Raw genomic sequence first — 19,379 nt, 5'->3', positions numbered from 1 at the left:
TTCAATAAAACATGTCCAGACTGTTCCAGCTGACTGCATCACATCGATGTTATTGAATTAAATATATATATCTATGTAGCTTTGATTTACTTTAATCAAAGCTACCATATAATGTAAATAAACATGTCCTGACAGCTGTATGAGGGGAATGTGACACATGTCAAAAGTCACTAACGACTTCAGTTCCACCACTTTGCCTGTTTTTGGATGAACTGGAAGTTAGGTGGAGTGGGTGATCAGCCTCCCACATACATGTAAACACGCCTGATGTTGGGATTGACACACACCTGCCTCTCCTTAACAGAAATGTTAGCACATGCAGCTCAGCTCAGAGAGTGACAACCAGCCAATACTCTGCGCAGGGTCCACCCGTAGGATTGGCTGATGTTTTTAGTGTTTTATAGCTTCCACAGATGATTCATATTCTTCGTTTTAATGAGAAACTGACAAACTAATCGGTTGCTATCGGATTGTAAAGAGAAGTTACACTAAGTGCATCAGAATGAAATCTCCTACCCTACCTTTAATAAAGACTACACACACCAGGTGCCATCAGCAGTGTTTCATTCATCTCTTTAGATTGTTACATAGGGCTGTAGCCACAGTGTGGTTCTGTGAGACTGAGCTGGACTGCGGAGTTCTGAGCACTGCGGTCTGGATCAGACTAAACAATAATAAATAAAATCAGATGCTGCCAATGAAGCAGAATGCCCACTCCAGCACACACCAGGCGATGTTTTCCACTGGTCTGCAAGTTTGACCTGCCTAATAAAAAACCTGCTGCCAACACCTGGAGAAATGACGAACGCCTCCGGTGTGAGGGTAAACATGAAAAGAGTGCAAATAAAAAGGGCAAATCGTGGCGCTGGTGCATGGACTCATGCATATCCTTACATGTTTTTTACATGTAGCGGTGGATTTACATGAGGCTCACACGCTGTCCTCATTAGATCTTCTCAGGGAGAAGAGAGGAAAGCGAGAGTGGATAGGGATGGTCATTATAACACCATATGTAATTAGGCAGTCCAACCCCCCCCCCCCTGCCAGCTGTACATTCCATAATCCATATTCAAATGCAGCGCTGACACAGAAACAGCGTTGCGGGGAGCAGAGAGCACCACTGGAGCCGCTCACTGCTCTGATACAGGGTGGGGGGACGGCTGTGATCTGCAGGTCCGCTGTTTGGATCATTTTTTTTTTTTTTTTAAATAAATCAACAGCTGATCCAGATCCTCTCCCCTCTCAGCCCTCAGTCTTCTGTCCTGACTTCTGCAGTTCAACATGCTGCTATTTGGCCTCTGGTTTACAATTCCGTGTGATGAAGATTTAGTTCAGCATCGCCCCCTCTGGAGAACACTATTGTCAAGTGTATTAATTAGCCTATTTTGTGTAAGTATAACGATCTGCATAGTTTAGTTAATTTACGGGGCATGCATAAGAATGATGGAGGAGGATTGCAGAGGAGGAAATCTGCTTGAGAAATTTGTTTCATATTTACATAATTATTTAGAAACTCCTGCTGATGCTGAAGCTGGAATTTTTTTTTTGGAACTTAATTTATTCCAAAAGGCTTGTGTTTGCTCAGGGATTGTGCACAGGGACTCAGCTGGTTAATCAAGCATATGTATAATTCATTTTCCAAGCATGAGGTCTGGCACCGAGGCTGTTAAGATGAGCATTTCTAAGTGTAATATTTTGGCTTTTTACTCTGCAGACTTGGACTGTATCAACACACACCATGTAATAGCAACATTTTTGGAGAATATGGATCTACAATGCAGCTACCTCCCCCTTTTCCTCCCCCTTGCTTCCATCAACACACCCCTGCTGAGACCCCCACAAGTTAGTCTGAGGCTGCTTACACAAACAATTAGAAGATATTTTCGGCATCACCCCCCAAAAAAGAAAAAAGAAATCATTCAGTAATTGTGCCTTCTGTTAGAGCAGCCACTTTGTTTCAAGCCTGCAGCACTGACACACACACACTGAAAGAGAGAGCGAGAGAGAGAGAGAGAGAGCAGATGAGCAGAGATTGAAGTAATCTCTATGAACCTCACAGTCCATGACAAACCACCAGAGATCCCATTTACACTTGAAAAAGACTAATTACCAGGCTGCACTGCAGTGAGAAGGCAGATGTACTGTACACCGGGCTTCCACTGATAACGGCTGGTCGAGGCCCTGATAGTTTTGGACCGAAGGTGCTGCTCGTCTGCTCGTCCTCTGGTTTATATTTCACAACAAATGCATGCAGCTATTGGTGGGTTTTGTTTAACTGAGGTTGAGATTACATTTTGTCTTATCAGCCTGGAGGCAGGGTGATGGGAGGGTTAACAGAGGGATGGTCAGCTTTGGACAACAGTACAAATCCTTATCTTCACCACTGCATGCGATCATCTGTTTGTGGCTTTAGAGTTTAATGTAATGAGTAGATCATGGAAATAATTGCAAAAATAAACTGTTTATCATGGAAAAAAACCTGTAAAACACAGGAGAAGTCAACTTTCCAATGGTCCCTGAATGCATCATGTGCTGTTTTTTATTTCAATAGGAAAATATAACTACATTTTTGTATAAACTCTTTGCATTCTGCAGTCCTCAGTGCAACCAGGAAGCAATGACTGGTGCACTTCTGACCTGCAATCGCACGACAAAAACTCAGACTGTGTCTGCGTGACAGCGGTGGAAAAACCGATCGAGGTTAAAGCACATCCTTGCAGAGGATTTTGGTAGAGTTGCATGTGAGAATTTTTAGGTTCAATAATAAATCGGTGTCACTGACTGATTTAGGCAACAATTCAGGAGTCTGGAAGCAGAACATGTCTTTGCCTGGAGGTAAATGAGCAGCAGGGATGTTGGATGCACACCCCGGTATAACATCAAAGACCCATGTTCATACATCCATGCAGACCAGCTCTCTTGTACTCTCCACTCTCAGTATTTTTATAACATCATGGCCTAAATCACTAAGTGTGTCCATTAAATGAACTGATGGTTATTTTGGAATATTGCTTTATTATTAAGATCTGAAGGCGTATAGACGGCTTTCATGTCTGCTCCGTGGCCGCTGATTGACTGATTGACTGACAGCCATGATTGACAGTTATGATTGACAGCTGTCCCGCCTGTTGCTGTCCTGCTCTTGAAGTCACATTCAGGCTGTTTAAAGAATAACAATAGAAATACACTAGCAAGACCCTCACTTGACTATGACACCTGTCCCTATTAGCACAATGTAGCCACAGTTGCTAATGCTAACACTTTAAGCTGTTGGCCCACTTTGCATTAAGGGACAAGGCCAAGGTCAGCACCATGGTAAGTACTTACTGCATGACTCATTGGCAGTTGATTGCCCCCTAAAGGTCACTTGAGGAACTGCAGTTTTTTGGCCTTGTTTTGTTAGCTTCCTCTCAAGCCTGCTTGGTTCTCACCTGTTTAAATGAACCATACACCAATGAAAAATCCCACCAAATCTGGTTTTAATCTCTGTGAACATTTGTAATCTCAGAAATTACAAGAAAAATGTTCTATAACAGCACAGGCTTGTCTTTATATAGAAATAATTAACATTAAACGGCTTGATGAGAATATGTGATGTTCCCTGTGCCCGAAAGGGGCTTCGGTCCAAACACAGATATGTGTGATGTCATGTAATGCTGATTTTGTAGCATCAATCAAACTGTTTCGTATCCATCATAACACAAGTAGGTCACACTGACTTGATCGTATGACAAGATTATAAATAATACAGCAAAATCACTGCCGTTACAGGAAGATGTTCTGTGGGTTAGAAGCTAGAGGCTGGAATACGTTAGCGTTTGGCTATTCATGTCAGCTCTCTTTACATTAGCTGCTGGTGTTTCATATGGCAGCGAGCGAAGAGTCAGGCAGTAATCTGTCATTAAAAGGAGCTGCGCTGCTTTGAGGCAAAAATGCTAACTATTCTCTGCCTGGATCAGGAAGTCTGCTAAGCAAATAAACAGAGTAATAACATAACAATATAATCAGATTACTCTAGCTTAAAAAAAAGTGTGGCTGTGCAGGGATAATCAACGGGAGAGAGACGTGACATCCTGCTGAGTACAGACGTATAGCAGCAACTGGGTACACACCGCAAAGGGTTAATAAGCTGCCAAGCACCCCTGGTGTTGGGCTTCACAGGAGCCCGCGCTGTGCTGGGACTGGGAGCAGGGCTGGAGGGGAGGCAAGAGGAGGAGGAGGGGGGGAGAAAGGGAGGTCTGTTGGACCTCACTGTGTTCCACTGGGACAAAGTGGGATCCACCTCCCCTCCCCACACACACCAACACACTACCACTCCTCTCTCCCAGAGTGCTGGAGTTTTAAGTCGGTCTCCCAGGTAACACACACAGCTGTTGACACACACACACACACTCTTAATAACAGGCCCCGCAGTGCAGAAAGCGTAGGGCCTTGTTAGCCAACAACCAGGCGTGAAATCACTGAACCGTACTCCCACCACGATGAGTCAATCTATACCTCCTGTTTCTCTTTGTTCATGCCTCTGAGAGTGTGTGTGTGTGTGTGTGTGTGTGTGTGCTGAAGATGAGTGTATTCTCTGGTTTCCCTCCAGGCCACGCAGAGCTCTATCTTTGACTGGGCTGGCTGTCTTTTGTTTAGTCTCCTCTACAGCTCAGTTCTGACACACACCTCATGCTGTGCATCCTAAACACAATATCAGAGGATTAAGTTAACTTTCCCGACTTTAAATGAAGAGCTCTTTATTGGACACATTTCCATACACCTGTTCCATGTCGCACATTTTCTAGTCTGCACCTAAAAAAGCTCAATAAAAATGTCTGGAACACAAAGGACACTCTGCATCGTTTAGTCAGTTCAGGCACCCTCAGCTACCACCTATTAAGTTATGGACACTTATTTAATATGATGATGTCATCACAATTGGTGATGGTTTCCTAGTGATAAATACTAACTAACGCTGCCATCGTATCCCAATTGTTGTTATTACTGTAATTCCCCCAGAGCCGAGAAATGCAGCGAGGCACAGAAGGGTCAAAAACTGCAGCTCACCTTACATCTAGCTGCCAATGAGGCAGCCAAGCTATGCAAAAACACAGAGGGGGGGCAGACCCTGCTTCCAAGATGGCGTCTTTTTCCCAGCATGGCCAAAAAAGTGAGATATTTCGGCCTTGACTTTTGTGGAGTGCAAAGCAGCCAAAATAGAGGACCAGACAGGAAGCATAAAACAAGAAAAGAGACATTTTCAAAATAAAACAGGAAGCCACATATTACACCAACTGCTTCCTCCTGTTTGAGTAACACATAAATCTGCAGTTTCTAACTGCTTTTGGAGCCGTTTCAAGAGTTTAGTCTTTGTAGAATGGTGCCAACCTTTACTTTGTAGGTGATGAAGTGATGAAGACATGATGATAGCATCACCAACACTGTTCTCTCCAGGCCTGGAGACACTGGAAAGAAACATGGTGTGGACTCACAAACACTTCCTGCTCTAACTCTGTGTTTTGTGCTGATGGAATTCTTCACTGAGCTCTCCGAGTGCCAGCAGATGCTGCACTGAAGCTCCTGCACCGTCGCTCGTTCTCTCCCAGTAATCACAAGGTTCTCGGCTGCAGCATTATGCTAACACACACTGGCAAAAAAAAATGGAGGAGGGGCCAAAGGGGCTGCTTTGATAAGTCGAGCATGGTGAACGTGAATGAGGCAGCGACAGGCGAGGCAAAACACACATTCATTCCTCTCACAATGCCGAGCAGCACTTTTAATTAAACCTTATCCAACATGATGAATAATGCAACAGCTTCCTCGCAATCCTCCGTCTCCTTTCTGTTGCTCACCACGCTGCGTTCAACCATCTCACCCAGTCAACTTGCATACATTAGGCAGAAGAATGGCGCAGAAGAAGAAAGGCTCTGCTACAAATATACAAAATGTTTTTTTTTTAGTTTTTTACCAAAAAAGTGCGGCACATAAATGAGGACAGCTAAAAATGTGTCTTTAAAAGACTACACAGAACAAAGTTTACACATGTCGCTGTTCAAAAAGCACTTAAAGTGAGAAGCAGGTATAACTTTAGAGCTCAGCTCGGCTTCTGTTACAAGGGCAGAGGTCTCAGTGTGAAGCTCACGGAGACAAAGTCCAACACAACATGTTCCCCGTGGGAGAGAGATGGCCTCACCGCATCAGACAAGATGGGCCACTGAGAAACACATCAGGCGCCCCCCTCTTCTAAACTCATGGACACACTCCTAAAAGGATGGGGGGGGAGGCAGTGGAGGAAGGGAGGAGGGGCTGCCGGTCAGAGAGAAAGGCAGCAAAAAAAAAGGGATATTCAGAGCATTGAGGAGTGAAAGGATTGTATGGGAGAGTGAACCCATTACAGGGCAGACTGGCTGGGGCATGGGAAGACACGGAGAGGGCTGAGGGGAGGTGCCGGGTTGTATTTAGCCCAGAGGGGATCAAGCTTTGGCAGGAAAACCTCTGGCCTCACAGACTCTACAGAACCCACACAGACCAGAGAGAACAGAACCACAACATGCATGTTTTAACTCATCATCATCATCAGGATAAGACTCTCACTTGCCCCCAGAGGCCCCTGGTGTTGTCTAGATATCCAGATATGTCTGTGAAACCTCTGCTGCAACAGCACTGCAATAAAGACGTATGAAGTTCATTCATGATGCTCACAGCGCTGAATCATTACAGCAGGAAAAATCTCCAAAAGTCTTCCAGTTAGAATAAAAATGGCCGACACAATAGAACCTTCCAGTCTAAAGCTTTACTAACATGACATGATCATTAACCAAATCATTTCAATGAAATAACATCTACATAAATACATAAATAAAGGTTTCTTAATCTTAATCTTAATCTTAATCATATCTTTTTTTAAAAATACTTTAATAATCCCAGAGGGAAATGGCTTAAGGCTGCTGCCAAGCAGTGTCATACAATGACATGACACACAACAATGACTAGGGAGGAGTTGGGATCGAACCACCAACCTTCCGGTTATTGGACAACCCTGCTCTACCACTGAGCCACTGCTGCCCTATTTTTACACAAAAAGTGGTTTTCAGTTGTTAAATTCTAATACCCTAATAAGCACTATGAACATTTTAAAGTAATACATTTCCTTTATATTTACTATATTTATATACATATTGGCAATAAGGAGCCAGCTAGCTTGCTACATGCTATCATTAACTTTCCAGCATTACAAATGATTTGCTGTATATGTTAACAAAACGCTGGTATCGGCACATACTTTGCATCGATCAATTATATGGTGACACCAGTAGATAAGCTGACTAATGCTATGAACGACACAACTGACATCTATAGATCAGTGAGTTTAGCCCTTTCCACCCCAAGCCTATTTTTAGGGCCTCAGCTTGAAAATGACCTGCCCAAAATTAATAGTGTGCAGAGTGGAGATGCTGTCTGCTCATGACACCTCACCACAGGTCAGGAGCCAAACAGCCCTCCTTCAACATTACAGATGTAGCAATAATAATATATTATTTCTAACCTAAAGAAGGCTTTGTGTTCTTCGCCATTATATGAAATTTATTGGTAAAAGCATCAATTAGTGTATTATAAAAAGGCACCAAATCCCCAAAAATCTGATTCCTGTGGGATCCAATGGTAGAAATCACCAAGCAATGTTGGAGACAGAATAAAGAACATACAGAATTTTTTGACTTCATTAAAACATTTCCAGTTCTGGAGCAGATAAGTATTTCTTATGGAGAATCTGAGGGAAAGCAGTGAGAGAGGATAGAGGGAGCAGAGAAGGGGCTGAAGAGGGGAAAGAGACGAGGGGAGCGGGGGTGTTTTTTTTGGAGAGGAATGTCTTGGCTGCAGCAGAACCAGCCAGCCTCGCTGCGGCCTTGTGTTGTACCAGCCAGTGCGGCAGCCCTGCACAGCCACGATAAAGCTCTGCACTGTCAGGCTGCTCCGGGATCAGATAGTGAGGCGCCATGCTGGGAATGGTAGCGTGGGGGTGGGAGTGTGGGCAGGTGGGCAAGGATGCGTTACACTGAGAGGCCAACTCGGGGCCATCGCTCGGTGTGTCAGTATTTTGGTGTTTTTAATCTTTCAAAACTGCATGTTTCAAGTATCTGTAGATAATTTTGCCACCCTGATTGGTCACTGATGGTTCCCGGTGAATGCATGGGAATGATTTTTATACATAGCACTGGGTAAAGGCAAAATTTTAAGGATAATTTAAGCAATAGTTTCAGTCTAATTTAAAGTGTTTTCCAACCATCATGCACATTTTATACACAAAGAAGTTGCAGCAGGTAAGGTAAGGAAGCAGAGAAGGACCAAAGGCAGAGCAATTCAAACAAACCACCAGAATAAAACCAAGAACCACGAAACACAAGCAAGGTGACATTTCAAAATAAATCAGATACAAAACTAAAACAGGTGTTTTGACTAGGGATGTCCCGATCCAATCACGTGATCGGAAATCGGGCCCGATTACGTGATTTCAGACTCGATCGGAATCAGATGTTACCTCCCGATCAGGACTCGGATATATATTGTGAAGCTGCTCAACACCGTCAATTCACCACGACACTAAACATGCTCATGTATAGAACCTGCTCTCAGAGAGAGCAAAGATATCTCCACGATTCTCCTATGATGGTCGTCTTTCGTCTGCGACTACCCAAAATCGCACAGTGTAAACCGGCCATTACTGGTGTACAACAAACAAACAGCAGGACAAACTGACTAATTCAAACCCAAACTCATCTGCTGCAGCTCAGATGGTCCAAACTAACTGTGGTCAAGCAGCATTCAAGGAAACCTGCTCCAGCCTCAGTTCTTTAATATCAAAGTGACTCGTACCTTTTATTATAACTAGCCTTCACATTCAGTAAAAAAAAGTACAGATCCTGTGCTTAGTATTCATCAACATGTCAGGCGGTGAAGGCTGCCGGCAGAACAAGCACACTTATCTCACTGCAGGGGCAGGTCAGCTGAACACAACTTCAAACAGGTATTAATAATCATAATATTTCCTTGCAGTTTCTCTAAACAGGCTGAATGGCGGGGAAGCGTTCCCCCCCGCTTCTCCTTCAACACTTCTCCCTTTCATGCACGGACATTCATTTCTTGCTCACGTATACTGGGCCCAGTGTTCCCAGGCCGCGCGCTCATATACAGGACCGCAGTGTGCTGTTAACATGCAGACTCCCCCGCGAGTGTATAGTTTGTGAGTCGTGTCCAATTCGGATAGAGTCAGTCTCCTGCTGACTTCCTGCCGCGGCGCGCTGATGAACGCTGGGAAAGCAGATCTGGTGCAGCACAGCACAGCAGTCACAAGACCCCCACACCGGAGCCAAGAGACGGAGTGAGACACTGAAGAATGGCTCTGCTCTTCTGGATCATCTGAAATCTCTACATAATAAATATGACCATTTCCTACCAAACTATTCAGAATCATCTTTTCAGTGTTTCCCACACATTCATATTCACGTCGTGGTGGAAATGGAAAGTGAGACCAGCATGGGAAAGTCCCAGCATGGATAATAAAACACACACAGCGAGCTTTTAGACCTGATCAAATGCTGCTGATGTGGATAAATGCTGTTCCAGTTAATACAGTGTAGACATGGCCAACATGCAGGGAGGTGCAGCAGCCTTCCTTTGTGGGATGTCGTAAAGGTGGGCATGGTGGACAGATTCCAGTTGTTTTTGGACTCAATTGTGATTTTTTTTTCTTCTTGTCCCACTGATCTCTACCAAACAACTTGTTCAGGTTGAGGACATGATCAGAATGTGGCCGTGACACCTTTTACATTGGCAACATGTCCATCTGAAATTAGATTTAGAGGAGAACCAATAATAACCTGCCAGGGTTGGCTGTAGCCTCAGTGTATCCATGGCTGTGTTCGAATTCACTCACTCACTTCCTACTCCCCATATTGGAAGTTCAGTGTAGGGCACCATACAGTGACCTCATTGTGAAAGCATTTTCAGACATTTCGGACACTATCTCCGTCATTTTCTGTCGCCGTTAATGACGTCATTGCTGTCACAAATTAAACGAGCCGATCTGCCGGCTAAACAATCTCTGTTGTTAGCAATTGTTAGTAATTTGTGCTGTTATAGCTCAATAAACGTTTTATGGCAAAACATAAATAAACAAACACAGCCGGACATGGTACATTCTTTAAACCATCATTATATTTATAAGACAGGTAACGTCCGTTCCCGTTCTTTTTGCCGATCTGTGCAATGCATGATGGTACATATGGCTAAAAGTAGCAACCATCGGATGGACACTACTTTTCATGATGCATTGTGGGATACATTGAGGGCCCTATAAGGGGTCTATAATTTCTCACTAAGATTTCGGACAGCACTACAAAATGGCGGAGGCTCTACATAGGGCCATACGTAGTGATTAGTGAGTGATTTTGAACACAGCCCATGTTTGAGTCTGGCTTTCAGTTTCTCACAGGCAGTATTAATACCCGCCCCCAAAAAAGTGGTACAGTTCCTAGAAGGAATGTACAAAAGTGGCCGGTGAGTTCCTGCCTTTTTTTTTGCATCCATAAAAAATCTGCAATAAATTTCATTGTCAAACTCTAACAGACAGACTAAGCTAAGAAGCTTCACAGAAGGGTTAGCCTTGGTGTGTTTTCCATCCTTGTGCTCAGTCTCATGCCAACACTGACACAAACACTGAACACAAGACTGTGATCTAACAGGCAAAATTAAAAAAAAACATTCATCCTCCCAAGGGAACACATGCTTTTGATCTTGATGACATTATGACCTGCCCAACTATACACAAGACAGCAAAGAGAAAAAAATCAGCGGTAAGTTGGCTGCTATAAACACTGGAGTCTCTATGGACCACCGGAGGGTCTGTGATTCATCGTAATGAAGGAAACATATAGTATAAGGTTATAGAGCTGATATATGTAAATATATACTGTACTCTAAGAACTGGCTTACACACACACACACACACACACACACACACACACAGAAGCTCCTCAGTGTGTTCAGTCCACATCAGCAGCTGGACAAAAGTTCTGCTGTCCGCTCGCTGCCTTCTTCTCACTGGCTGCTCAATCTGATTTTTATAGAGAAATAAGTGTTTCAGCTGTAGGATATAGAGAATCCACAGGGCCGAGAGGAAGAAGCACATTCCTGGACTGTGTGAGCCGGCTCTACGTGCCAGAGAGAGAGAGAGAGAGAGGCAGGCAGCGGCCTCTGAAGGCTGTAGGGGTTCTAAGACGGTGAGAGGCTCTTCAGACAAATTTTGAAGGTGATTGAAACAAGCGGGACAAAAATCTGCCAATCAGGTTGGGACTTGTCACTATGGCAACCAATAAAAACGGTAGAAAAGGTTGTTGCAAATAGAACTAACCCAGATTTGGTCACAGCAGTGTGAGTACAGGTCCAGGTCCAGGTCTCTGTCGACCTGTTTTTGGGGGGTTTCCATCAGTTTAGTACTCCCCACTCTCTTCTACTGTCAAATTAACAACAAAAATTAAGCTTTGTTGCTAACTAACAGTCCAATCAGAGATAGAGAGGCTGATAGAAAGGAGGAGGTAATTAGCATACAGTACACGCACTGAAATGTGGATATTTCCTTCAATCTGAGTCGACTCATTATCCCAGAGTGTTTCAAATGGCAGACTGACAAAGTTAAACTCATTAGCATGCTTTATTTGACACTGATTCACTCAGCTGAGGCGAGAAGCTCCAGATCTGTGGCAGTGGAGGAGCTGTTGGCTGCACCACATAAGAAGGAATTTTGCTTTTTCTTTTCTTTTTGGAGGGGCAAAAAAGGAAGGAGGTACATTTGCAACGCTCATTAGGGGAAGCCATATGGTGGTGGAGGGGGAGGTGGAGGGATGGAGGAGGGTGGGGGAGGAAAAAAAAAGGTATGGCACTTATTCTGCATCTCTGGAAAACGTCCTCTGTTGTTGAGATTTGTTTACACCAAACTTCTGTGCTCTTATTTTGACGTTTCAGTCTCTCTCTCTTTTTTTTTTTTTAAGACGGGTAAATGTGTGAGGAAATGTATTTACTGTTTACAAAAAAAGCAGAAAGGGGAGCTTCCTGCTTTTCATCTGGTGGATGTACACACACTGACAAACTAATAATACACACACAGTTTGTGCACAGTGTTGCTGTATTGTTTTTGTGTTATAATGGTGGTTGTGTGTTTACTGAGTTAAGTGTATGTATGTATCTATGCAGCAGCCTGCTATTAAAGGGACAGTCCACTCGAAAGTCAGACATTATTTTATTTCTTGGTGTCTACGTTGAACATCAGCCATCTAGAGCTAATCTGGAGACATCAGATTTTCCTGAGTACGGGTCAGGATGGAAATCATTTATACAGGTTTGGTGTAGGGCTGGGCGATATTGCCTGAAATCGCGATTAATTGACGCTTTGTCCTCGATCATTGGTTATTATGCTGAGACAAAACGGTAGGTGTAGGTGGGTGTGTGTGTGTGTTTGTGTGTGTTGGAACGCCGGCATTTCAAACCTGCGACCTGTTGCTCCTAAGCCACTGACAATCCCGCTACGCCACAAAACACACGATTAATCACCACGCGTTGCATTGCAACGTTTACTGGGCATAAATGTGGGTTTCGATATATTTTCGGTTAATCACTCAGCCCTAGTTTGGCGTTCACTGCGAAGGTTCCACCTATAAAGATCTGGCCTAAGGAGGATTTTCACGACCACAACAGCCTGACAGCCTGACACCTACATCCACTCCATTGTGTTGGTGGAAAAACAACAATCGTACTGTCACTGCTAATGACTTCGTGGATTCTTTGCCACATTTGTAGCATTGCTGTAACCCCACCAGTCCTTAAATGCAGGGTTAAATCAGCATCAGAGGTCACGATCCTCAACATGCAGCATATAATGAAAAGAATTGGGACACAGCTATTAAGGGTATTAGCTTGTTTGCCCTGTGCACACTAGAGGCAAACTCTTTGGAAAGCATAGGTACCTTTAAATAAAATGTTCATCTAACTAACTTCATCCAAAGACCAATGAATCACTGATAAGAACCTAAAACTGTGAAAATCTTTGAAAGCTATTAGCAATTAGCATCTTAAAATCATTGAGGTGCACAATGTTTAATTTGAAAATACTGCATTATTCTTTGGTTAACCACATATATATCAGCCTGTGTAGTAACAAGAGAGTGGCTGATGTTGGCAAAGTTACTGCATAATTATATAGCAGAGGACGGTGAATGATGAGACATAAAAACTTGACTGAAACTCCACGCAGGCTGAGAAGCTGTCTAAAAATCCTCTCAGTTTACTTTAATGAGAGCATGCGATGCAAACATCGCACGCATTAAAGCTGTATGTAAATGGTAAATGAGGTAAACGAGGCTTGAAAGTGAGTGCGCACACTTTATAACAGCTAGCACACAGTTAACATCTCGTGCCTTTGCTATTTTCCATGAGGATGGGATGAAATGAAAGCCCACATCACTGGCAGGCGCTGAGACTGTACGCTTATAAGAGGCAGTGGGAGAGTTAAACCGGCTGATTTGACTGAAGGCTCTCCATTTCTCAAGGCTATGCCTCCGGTTATCCTTCCTATCCCCCCCACACCCCCCCATCCCATCTCCTCTTTCCCCCCCTCAGGCTCACAGCAGGAATATACTTTAAATCACTTTGTCCTCTACCTAGAAAAACTTTCTGACAGGTCGTTTCGTGGACTGCACAAATCTATTTCTTCCTGCTACAGAGCCAAAAAATATCCTTTTCTGTCCTGTTGACTTTGTAAGTTTTGGACAGTGATGGCTTCAGTAGGCAGACATCAGGGCAGAAACACACCAGGGGACAAACGGTGCTTTTACTTTTAAGAGAAATGCCTGCACTGCTATAAAGGGTTGCTGCATTTTATCCTCCTTGCAAAAGAAAAAAATGAAATGTAGCATGGTCAGTGAGATGATACCTTAAGCTAGAGACAGTGTGTGTGTGTGTGTGTCTGTGTGTGTGGTTAGATAAATAGCTGGCACCTCTACATTCCGGACACTACAGACTAGCTTTGCCTGTAGCTGTTATCTTCAAAGTGACACAGTGATGCTTCAGGGCCAGAGTGTCCTGTCGCCGACCTGTGATGGCTGACTGCACAGATGCAGCGTACAAAGGCTGCAGCTTTGTGTGAAGCCCGGCCAGGTGACCAGCTAGAAGCGCACAGAACTGCACTCAACCACATGACATCGGCTGTCAGGTCCAGCTGCACTGCCCGTATGAAAATGTATATAAAATAAGTTAATGCACGCTGTAGATGTACAGAGATCTGCAGGACTATCCTGAGCAACTTGGTGAACATTTGTGCAGTATCTGGGCGCCACATGTAGCGCAGAACAGCATACTGCCAGGCTAGGTTTTGGGATCCATTTATTAGTCATGATGCAAATTTGCAAAAAATCAGGATGGACAGTTGGGGTTTGTAGCTAAGCACACACCCCGAGCCTCTTGCTAGGCTTCCGTTGTCCTTGCACACTGTTTCCTTTCCTTGACTTAGGTCGGTTTGATCCCTGGCCCAGGCTGCATGCCTAACCTGAAGCTGCTGTCAATGAACAATATAGGTATAGAACTACAGCCCATTAAAGGTATGGTAGGAGATTTTGAAAACTCAGTGAGTCAGCCAGATTTTGAAAGTGAACACACACGCCCCTTTCTCTCGGAGCTCACCCCGAAGCCACGCCTCCAATCACATGGACGCGCATTACCTGAAGACGAGCTGCGGTCTGTGACTTCGGCCATCATGCCTCTGTGGTGCGCACAGAGCAGGAAGAGAGTGACAATACTCCGTGCAGGGTCCACCCGGAGGATTGGCTGATGTTTTTAGCGTTTTATAGCTTCCACAGATGATTCATATTCTTCATTTTAATGCGAAACTGCCGAACTAATCGGTTGCTATCGGATTGTAAAGAGAAGTTACACTAATTAGAGAGCATCAGAATGAAATCTCCTACCCTACCTTTAAATAAGCAGATGAAAGTATTGAAGAGTAAAAAAGGGAAGAGCAGGTTATTAGTCCAAACTTCAGCACAGATCTGTAACGATAGTTGGAGCTGCTGCTGATTCGCTCGCACAGTAAAACACACTCAGCAGCTGTTTGTTTGGAGCTGTTGAATTGACCTCTTTCATGTTGCTTTTCTGCTCCCTGATTGAATCAATGTTTCATGCTCTGTTATGTATTCTGACTGTGAGCTGGCTGCATCCAGTCCCTCATACACTCCAGCCTGAAGTGAAGCTCAGAGACAGGGCAGCTGTCTTCACACTTGTTGTTGGGACTCCGAGTTGAACTGTGCGGTCACCGAGTGGTAGATTGACGGCGGAGGGGAGCCGTTGCCTACCCTCAGCTCCAAGTTGCATCAGCTAATCTTGTGAATAATGCAGAATCATGAATAAACATAGATCAATGCAGTGCAGTACAGTAAAGGAGACCTGGCTTTTTTAAAAAATCCCTTTCCCCTTTTTTCTCTTGCTTTCCACTCCGCCTCCTTCTATTTTCTTTCTCTTTTCCCACCACAAAAAAAAAACACCATTTCTTTCTTTCCTCCCTGCCAAAATCAAACACTCCCACTACCCCATCCCCTCCCTCCCCATCCTCTGTCACTCTCTCTCCATCCTTTTCTTCCCCTCTCCGGCCGCGGGAGTGACAGACATTGTAGTGCTGTAGTGTTGCTGTGTCTCAGCGCGCGGGTGAGTCGGGCTCGGCCTTCACTCTCAGCTCAATAGCTGCCCGGGTTTCCTCAAAGGCAGCCATCCAGCCAGCACAAAGCCTGCCCACTGGGAATATAGAGCCACAAAAGAGAAAGGGGGCTTGCTCGCCTTCTTTTGCAGTGCTCTGTCTGAAGCGGGCCTGCCTCCACCACCTCCTATAAATAATACAACGCCGCCTCAACAAAAAGAAATCCTGCCCTGCTCCCGCAAGCCTCTGCTTCCATCTCCTCTTTATTCCCTCCCTCGCTCCCTCACTCGCTCTGCCCTTCCCCTGTTTCACTTTCCCTCACCTCTTTTACCTCTGATTCTACCAGAAAGAACAGGCTCATGCACATTCACGTACACATTAGATTCAATAATGTATGTGGATTCTTTCAGTGGAGCTCATTATGCTTGACTCTGTAACACGATGGTTTCAGCTGCACTAGCTGTTGCACAGTGTAATGATGTTCCATAGTGCTGCTCTTTATTTTAAACTTTAACAATGTTAAAAAACACATTGTATACAGGTATTGTTATTTTTATTATAGCCTGTCTGTGTGTGTGTATAAATCATTGGTGGGAATCCTGGCTAAAATATGTGCATGAGTTTCATTTGTAGGAAGGCATAAATAGCCGTGTTGGTGTAATTTGTCAGTGTATTAATGGGAATGTGTGTGTGCAGGGATTAAGGCTGCTATCGGTGCCGCTCTCCCAGCCTGTCAGGCTTCAGCATGGGCTCGGACAAAGAGGCCGATTTCAATGTAAATGCAGCAGCTGAGAGGACACAGCTCTCTCGGTGGGGTGACTTCCACCCTCCACATGCACACGCACTGACACACCATCAGCCTCCAGATCAGACACACACACACACACACACACACACACACTTGACCACATTCAGTGCAACAGTAAACATGTCTACTTGGTGTTTATGGTTCACATTTTGTAGAGGAAACATCCAAAGAGTCGGACAGTGGATTTGTCTGCTGTGTCAGTGCACCTGTCAGTAATTGGAGATATAATCTGATGCCCAGTGCTGCGCCGCGGCCCTGCGCGGCTCCAGGTCTATCATTAAGCCAGCCATTATCCCCACGCCTGGCCTCTGCACCTCTTATTACATGCAAATAGCGGGGCTTTATCTGCGCGCTGAATGAGCCCCCCGTCTCTAAAGAATGGGACACCCTCTTCGCCCACTCAAAGCCATTCCTCCATCTATTACCACATTCAGAGCGGACAGCACAGATCTCATGGCCGCAGAGTTAAAGGAACAGACTGCCGTGGTTGGCGGGATGCAGATAAGTGATGGGTGAGCTAATGATGAACACAGACTGAATATATCTGTTTTATCTAGCTATGCAGCTTTTTAATATTCAGTTTTACTTCCAGGATATATCAGCATTTCCCAGCACATTAATGTGCATATTTACATGTACAGCCAAAGGAAAGAAATGGCAAACTACACACTGAGGGTGCAAAACTCAGCGGGGGGACTCCAGTGCTTTATCACAGCAGCAGCACCAGGTGACTGTACCCTTAAATTCCACCTAGTTAAAAGGACCATTTAACAATTCCTCCTTTTAAACTGCAAAATTAATAACTGGAAAAACTGCTGCTCAACACCAGAAGGTTACATTCACCTTAAAGCTCCACTTTTCATGTTTTGAAAACGCATGCTTTGCATTTCAAGTCCAAGAATGTTTAGACTTCTGAAGGGCAGTGAATGCACCATGTGAGAGTCTTAATTACATTTAATTAGATTTACATCAGGGCAATATGGTTTGTGCATCATTTAAGCAGAAATAATCAGACCACTATTTAATATTTTTTGTATGCTCTCTGTGTTGTAACCTTGTGATGGATGGATAAAGGACGCATGTTAACCTTATGACTGAGTCTAAATTAACAACTCTGTTTCCTGGAAAACCAATACATCCAGATAACAAGAGACATTCTAGGAATAATCAGGGAAAACAGCGACCCCTGGAGGCTCCAGGGCTGACGTGTTTTGTAAAAAGTCTGTGATGTTGCACTAAAGAGAAAAGACCTTAACATGTATTTCAACAAATGGATTCAGAGCTCAGAATGTTTCTGGTTTTCATTCTCTCTCCTCATATGAACTGCTTTACAGCAAATCAAATTAAGCCTGTATGCTTGGTAGCATGTTAGCATGTTAGCATGCAAGCATCAACCCTCAAATGAGAAACACTTTCTAAATTTAAGGTCATAAAATTCACCTTTTTTTAGCACCTGCGGGTCTATTTGTTATACTACTGCACCTCTAGTCCCATTCAGATCACAAGTTTCACCTCGTGTTTGTTTTTGTGGGTTGTGTGTGCATTTCATTTTTAGCTTGTGTGTGTCTGTGTGTGTCTGTGTGTGTGTGTAACAGCATGCCGCTGCAGCACACGGCGCCCCTCTTGCATGATAATGAGCACATACCTGTCAGGCAGTCGTGTGCAGGATGCTGCCTCAGGTCAGTGTTTGCTGCCAGAGGATGCCTTTCCATGACTGTTCCTTCGTGCACACACCTGTATGCTGTCCCCGCTCTCCGTCTGCAGCTTGACATTTGGTACGGTGAAGATAGAAGACACTGCAGGGGGAAGGAGAAGCGAGCGGATTAGAAGTATGTAGCCTGACAAGAAAAAAAAAAAGAACTTTTCCAAGTGAGTTGTTAAAGATAGAAACGCTTATTAAAGAGAGAAGATTTAAATATTTATTTGCAGCCAGGCTTTTCAGGGTTTTAATATTTCTGTCAGGATGAAGAGTACAGAATTGTTAAATTGCTGCATGGAGCGCAGCATTTTGTAGCTCAGTATATCCTGTGAACTTAAAATGTGCATTCATCAGAAACTTGTAAACCTCGAGTAAAACAGAACAGATAATGTAACACAGAAAGACACATCCTCACTGTTTTCACTTAGAAATCTTCGCGGTGATGCTTTCAAGGTCCGATTTGAACACAGACACATACAGATCTCATCTCTTTTTCTCTGATTGGTCCGAACCACACTCAATTCAACACAAACACAACTTGAAGCCTGGCAAGATGGATTTGTGTGTTTGTAATCTCATTAATCTCACAAGAATGCAGCTAAAATGAGCTATTTCCTTTTGCTATATGCTGTTTGAGTTTAAAATCAAGGCAACTGGAGTCATAGCTAAGTTTTCTGAAAACGTTTTGCCTCAGGACTGATGAAGTGGCTTCAAACTCTGCTTTGACTCTTGGATATAATGTGACCTGATAACAGACATTCTGACAAATACTATGTTTGTGTGTGTTTTTTTAAATGGGCATCACAAACAAGAATTTAGGGTCGGTAAGGTCGGTGGTTCGATCCCAACTCCTCCCTAGTCATCATTGTGTGTCCTTGGGCAAGGCACTTTACCTGCCTTTGCCTCCTTTGCCCCCAGTGTACTCACTGGTGTGTGGCGCTCTTTGCTGGGCTGCCTTAAGCAATTTCCCCATTGTGGGACTAATAAAGGTTTATTTCTAATCTCAAAAACAACTCACTTGCATCACTTGTATTAAGCTGAATGTGCATCTTTTTACATATGTGGGACACCCGGGGGTGTTCGTATTGTTTACGACCTCGCCTGAATTCCGGGCAAAAGCGGCGTTGAGGTGGGCCGGCAAGTATGTAAGCACT

At 44.1% G+C, this 19,379-nt stretch overlaps 1 protein-coding gene across 3 annotated transcripts in view; it reads right to left on the bottom strand.

The window, feature by feature from the left end:
• Positions 1-19,379, bottom strand: part of cdk14 (cyclin dependent kinase 14) — a 140,188-nt gene that overhangs the window by 16,257 nt on the left and 104,552 nt on the right. For all 3 annotated transcript variants that reach the window (XM_028425956.1, XM_028425957.1, XM_028425958.1), the window contains one exon: positions 18,172-18,322. In XM_028425956.1, the coding sequence (XP_028281757.1) occupies positions 18,207-18,322 (116 nt within the window). In that variant the 3' untranslated portion in view covers positions 18,172-18,206. The remainder of the gene's footprint in view (positions 1-18,171; positions 18,323-19,379) is intronic.

Source organism: Parambassis ranga, chromosome 16 (genome assembly GCF_900634625.1).
Source record: "Parambassis ranga chromosome 16, fParRan2.1, whole genome shotgun sequence".
Taxonomy (NCBI): domain Eukaryota; kingdom Metazoa; phylum Chordata; class Actinopteri; family Ambassidae; genus Parambassis; species Parambassis ranga.
Note: the sequence above shows the minus strand (reverse complement) of the source record. Positions and strands in the feature narration are given on the sequence as shown.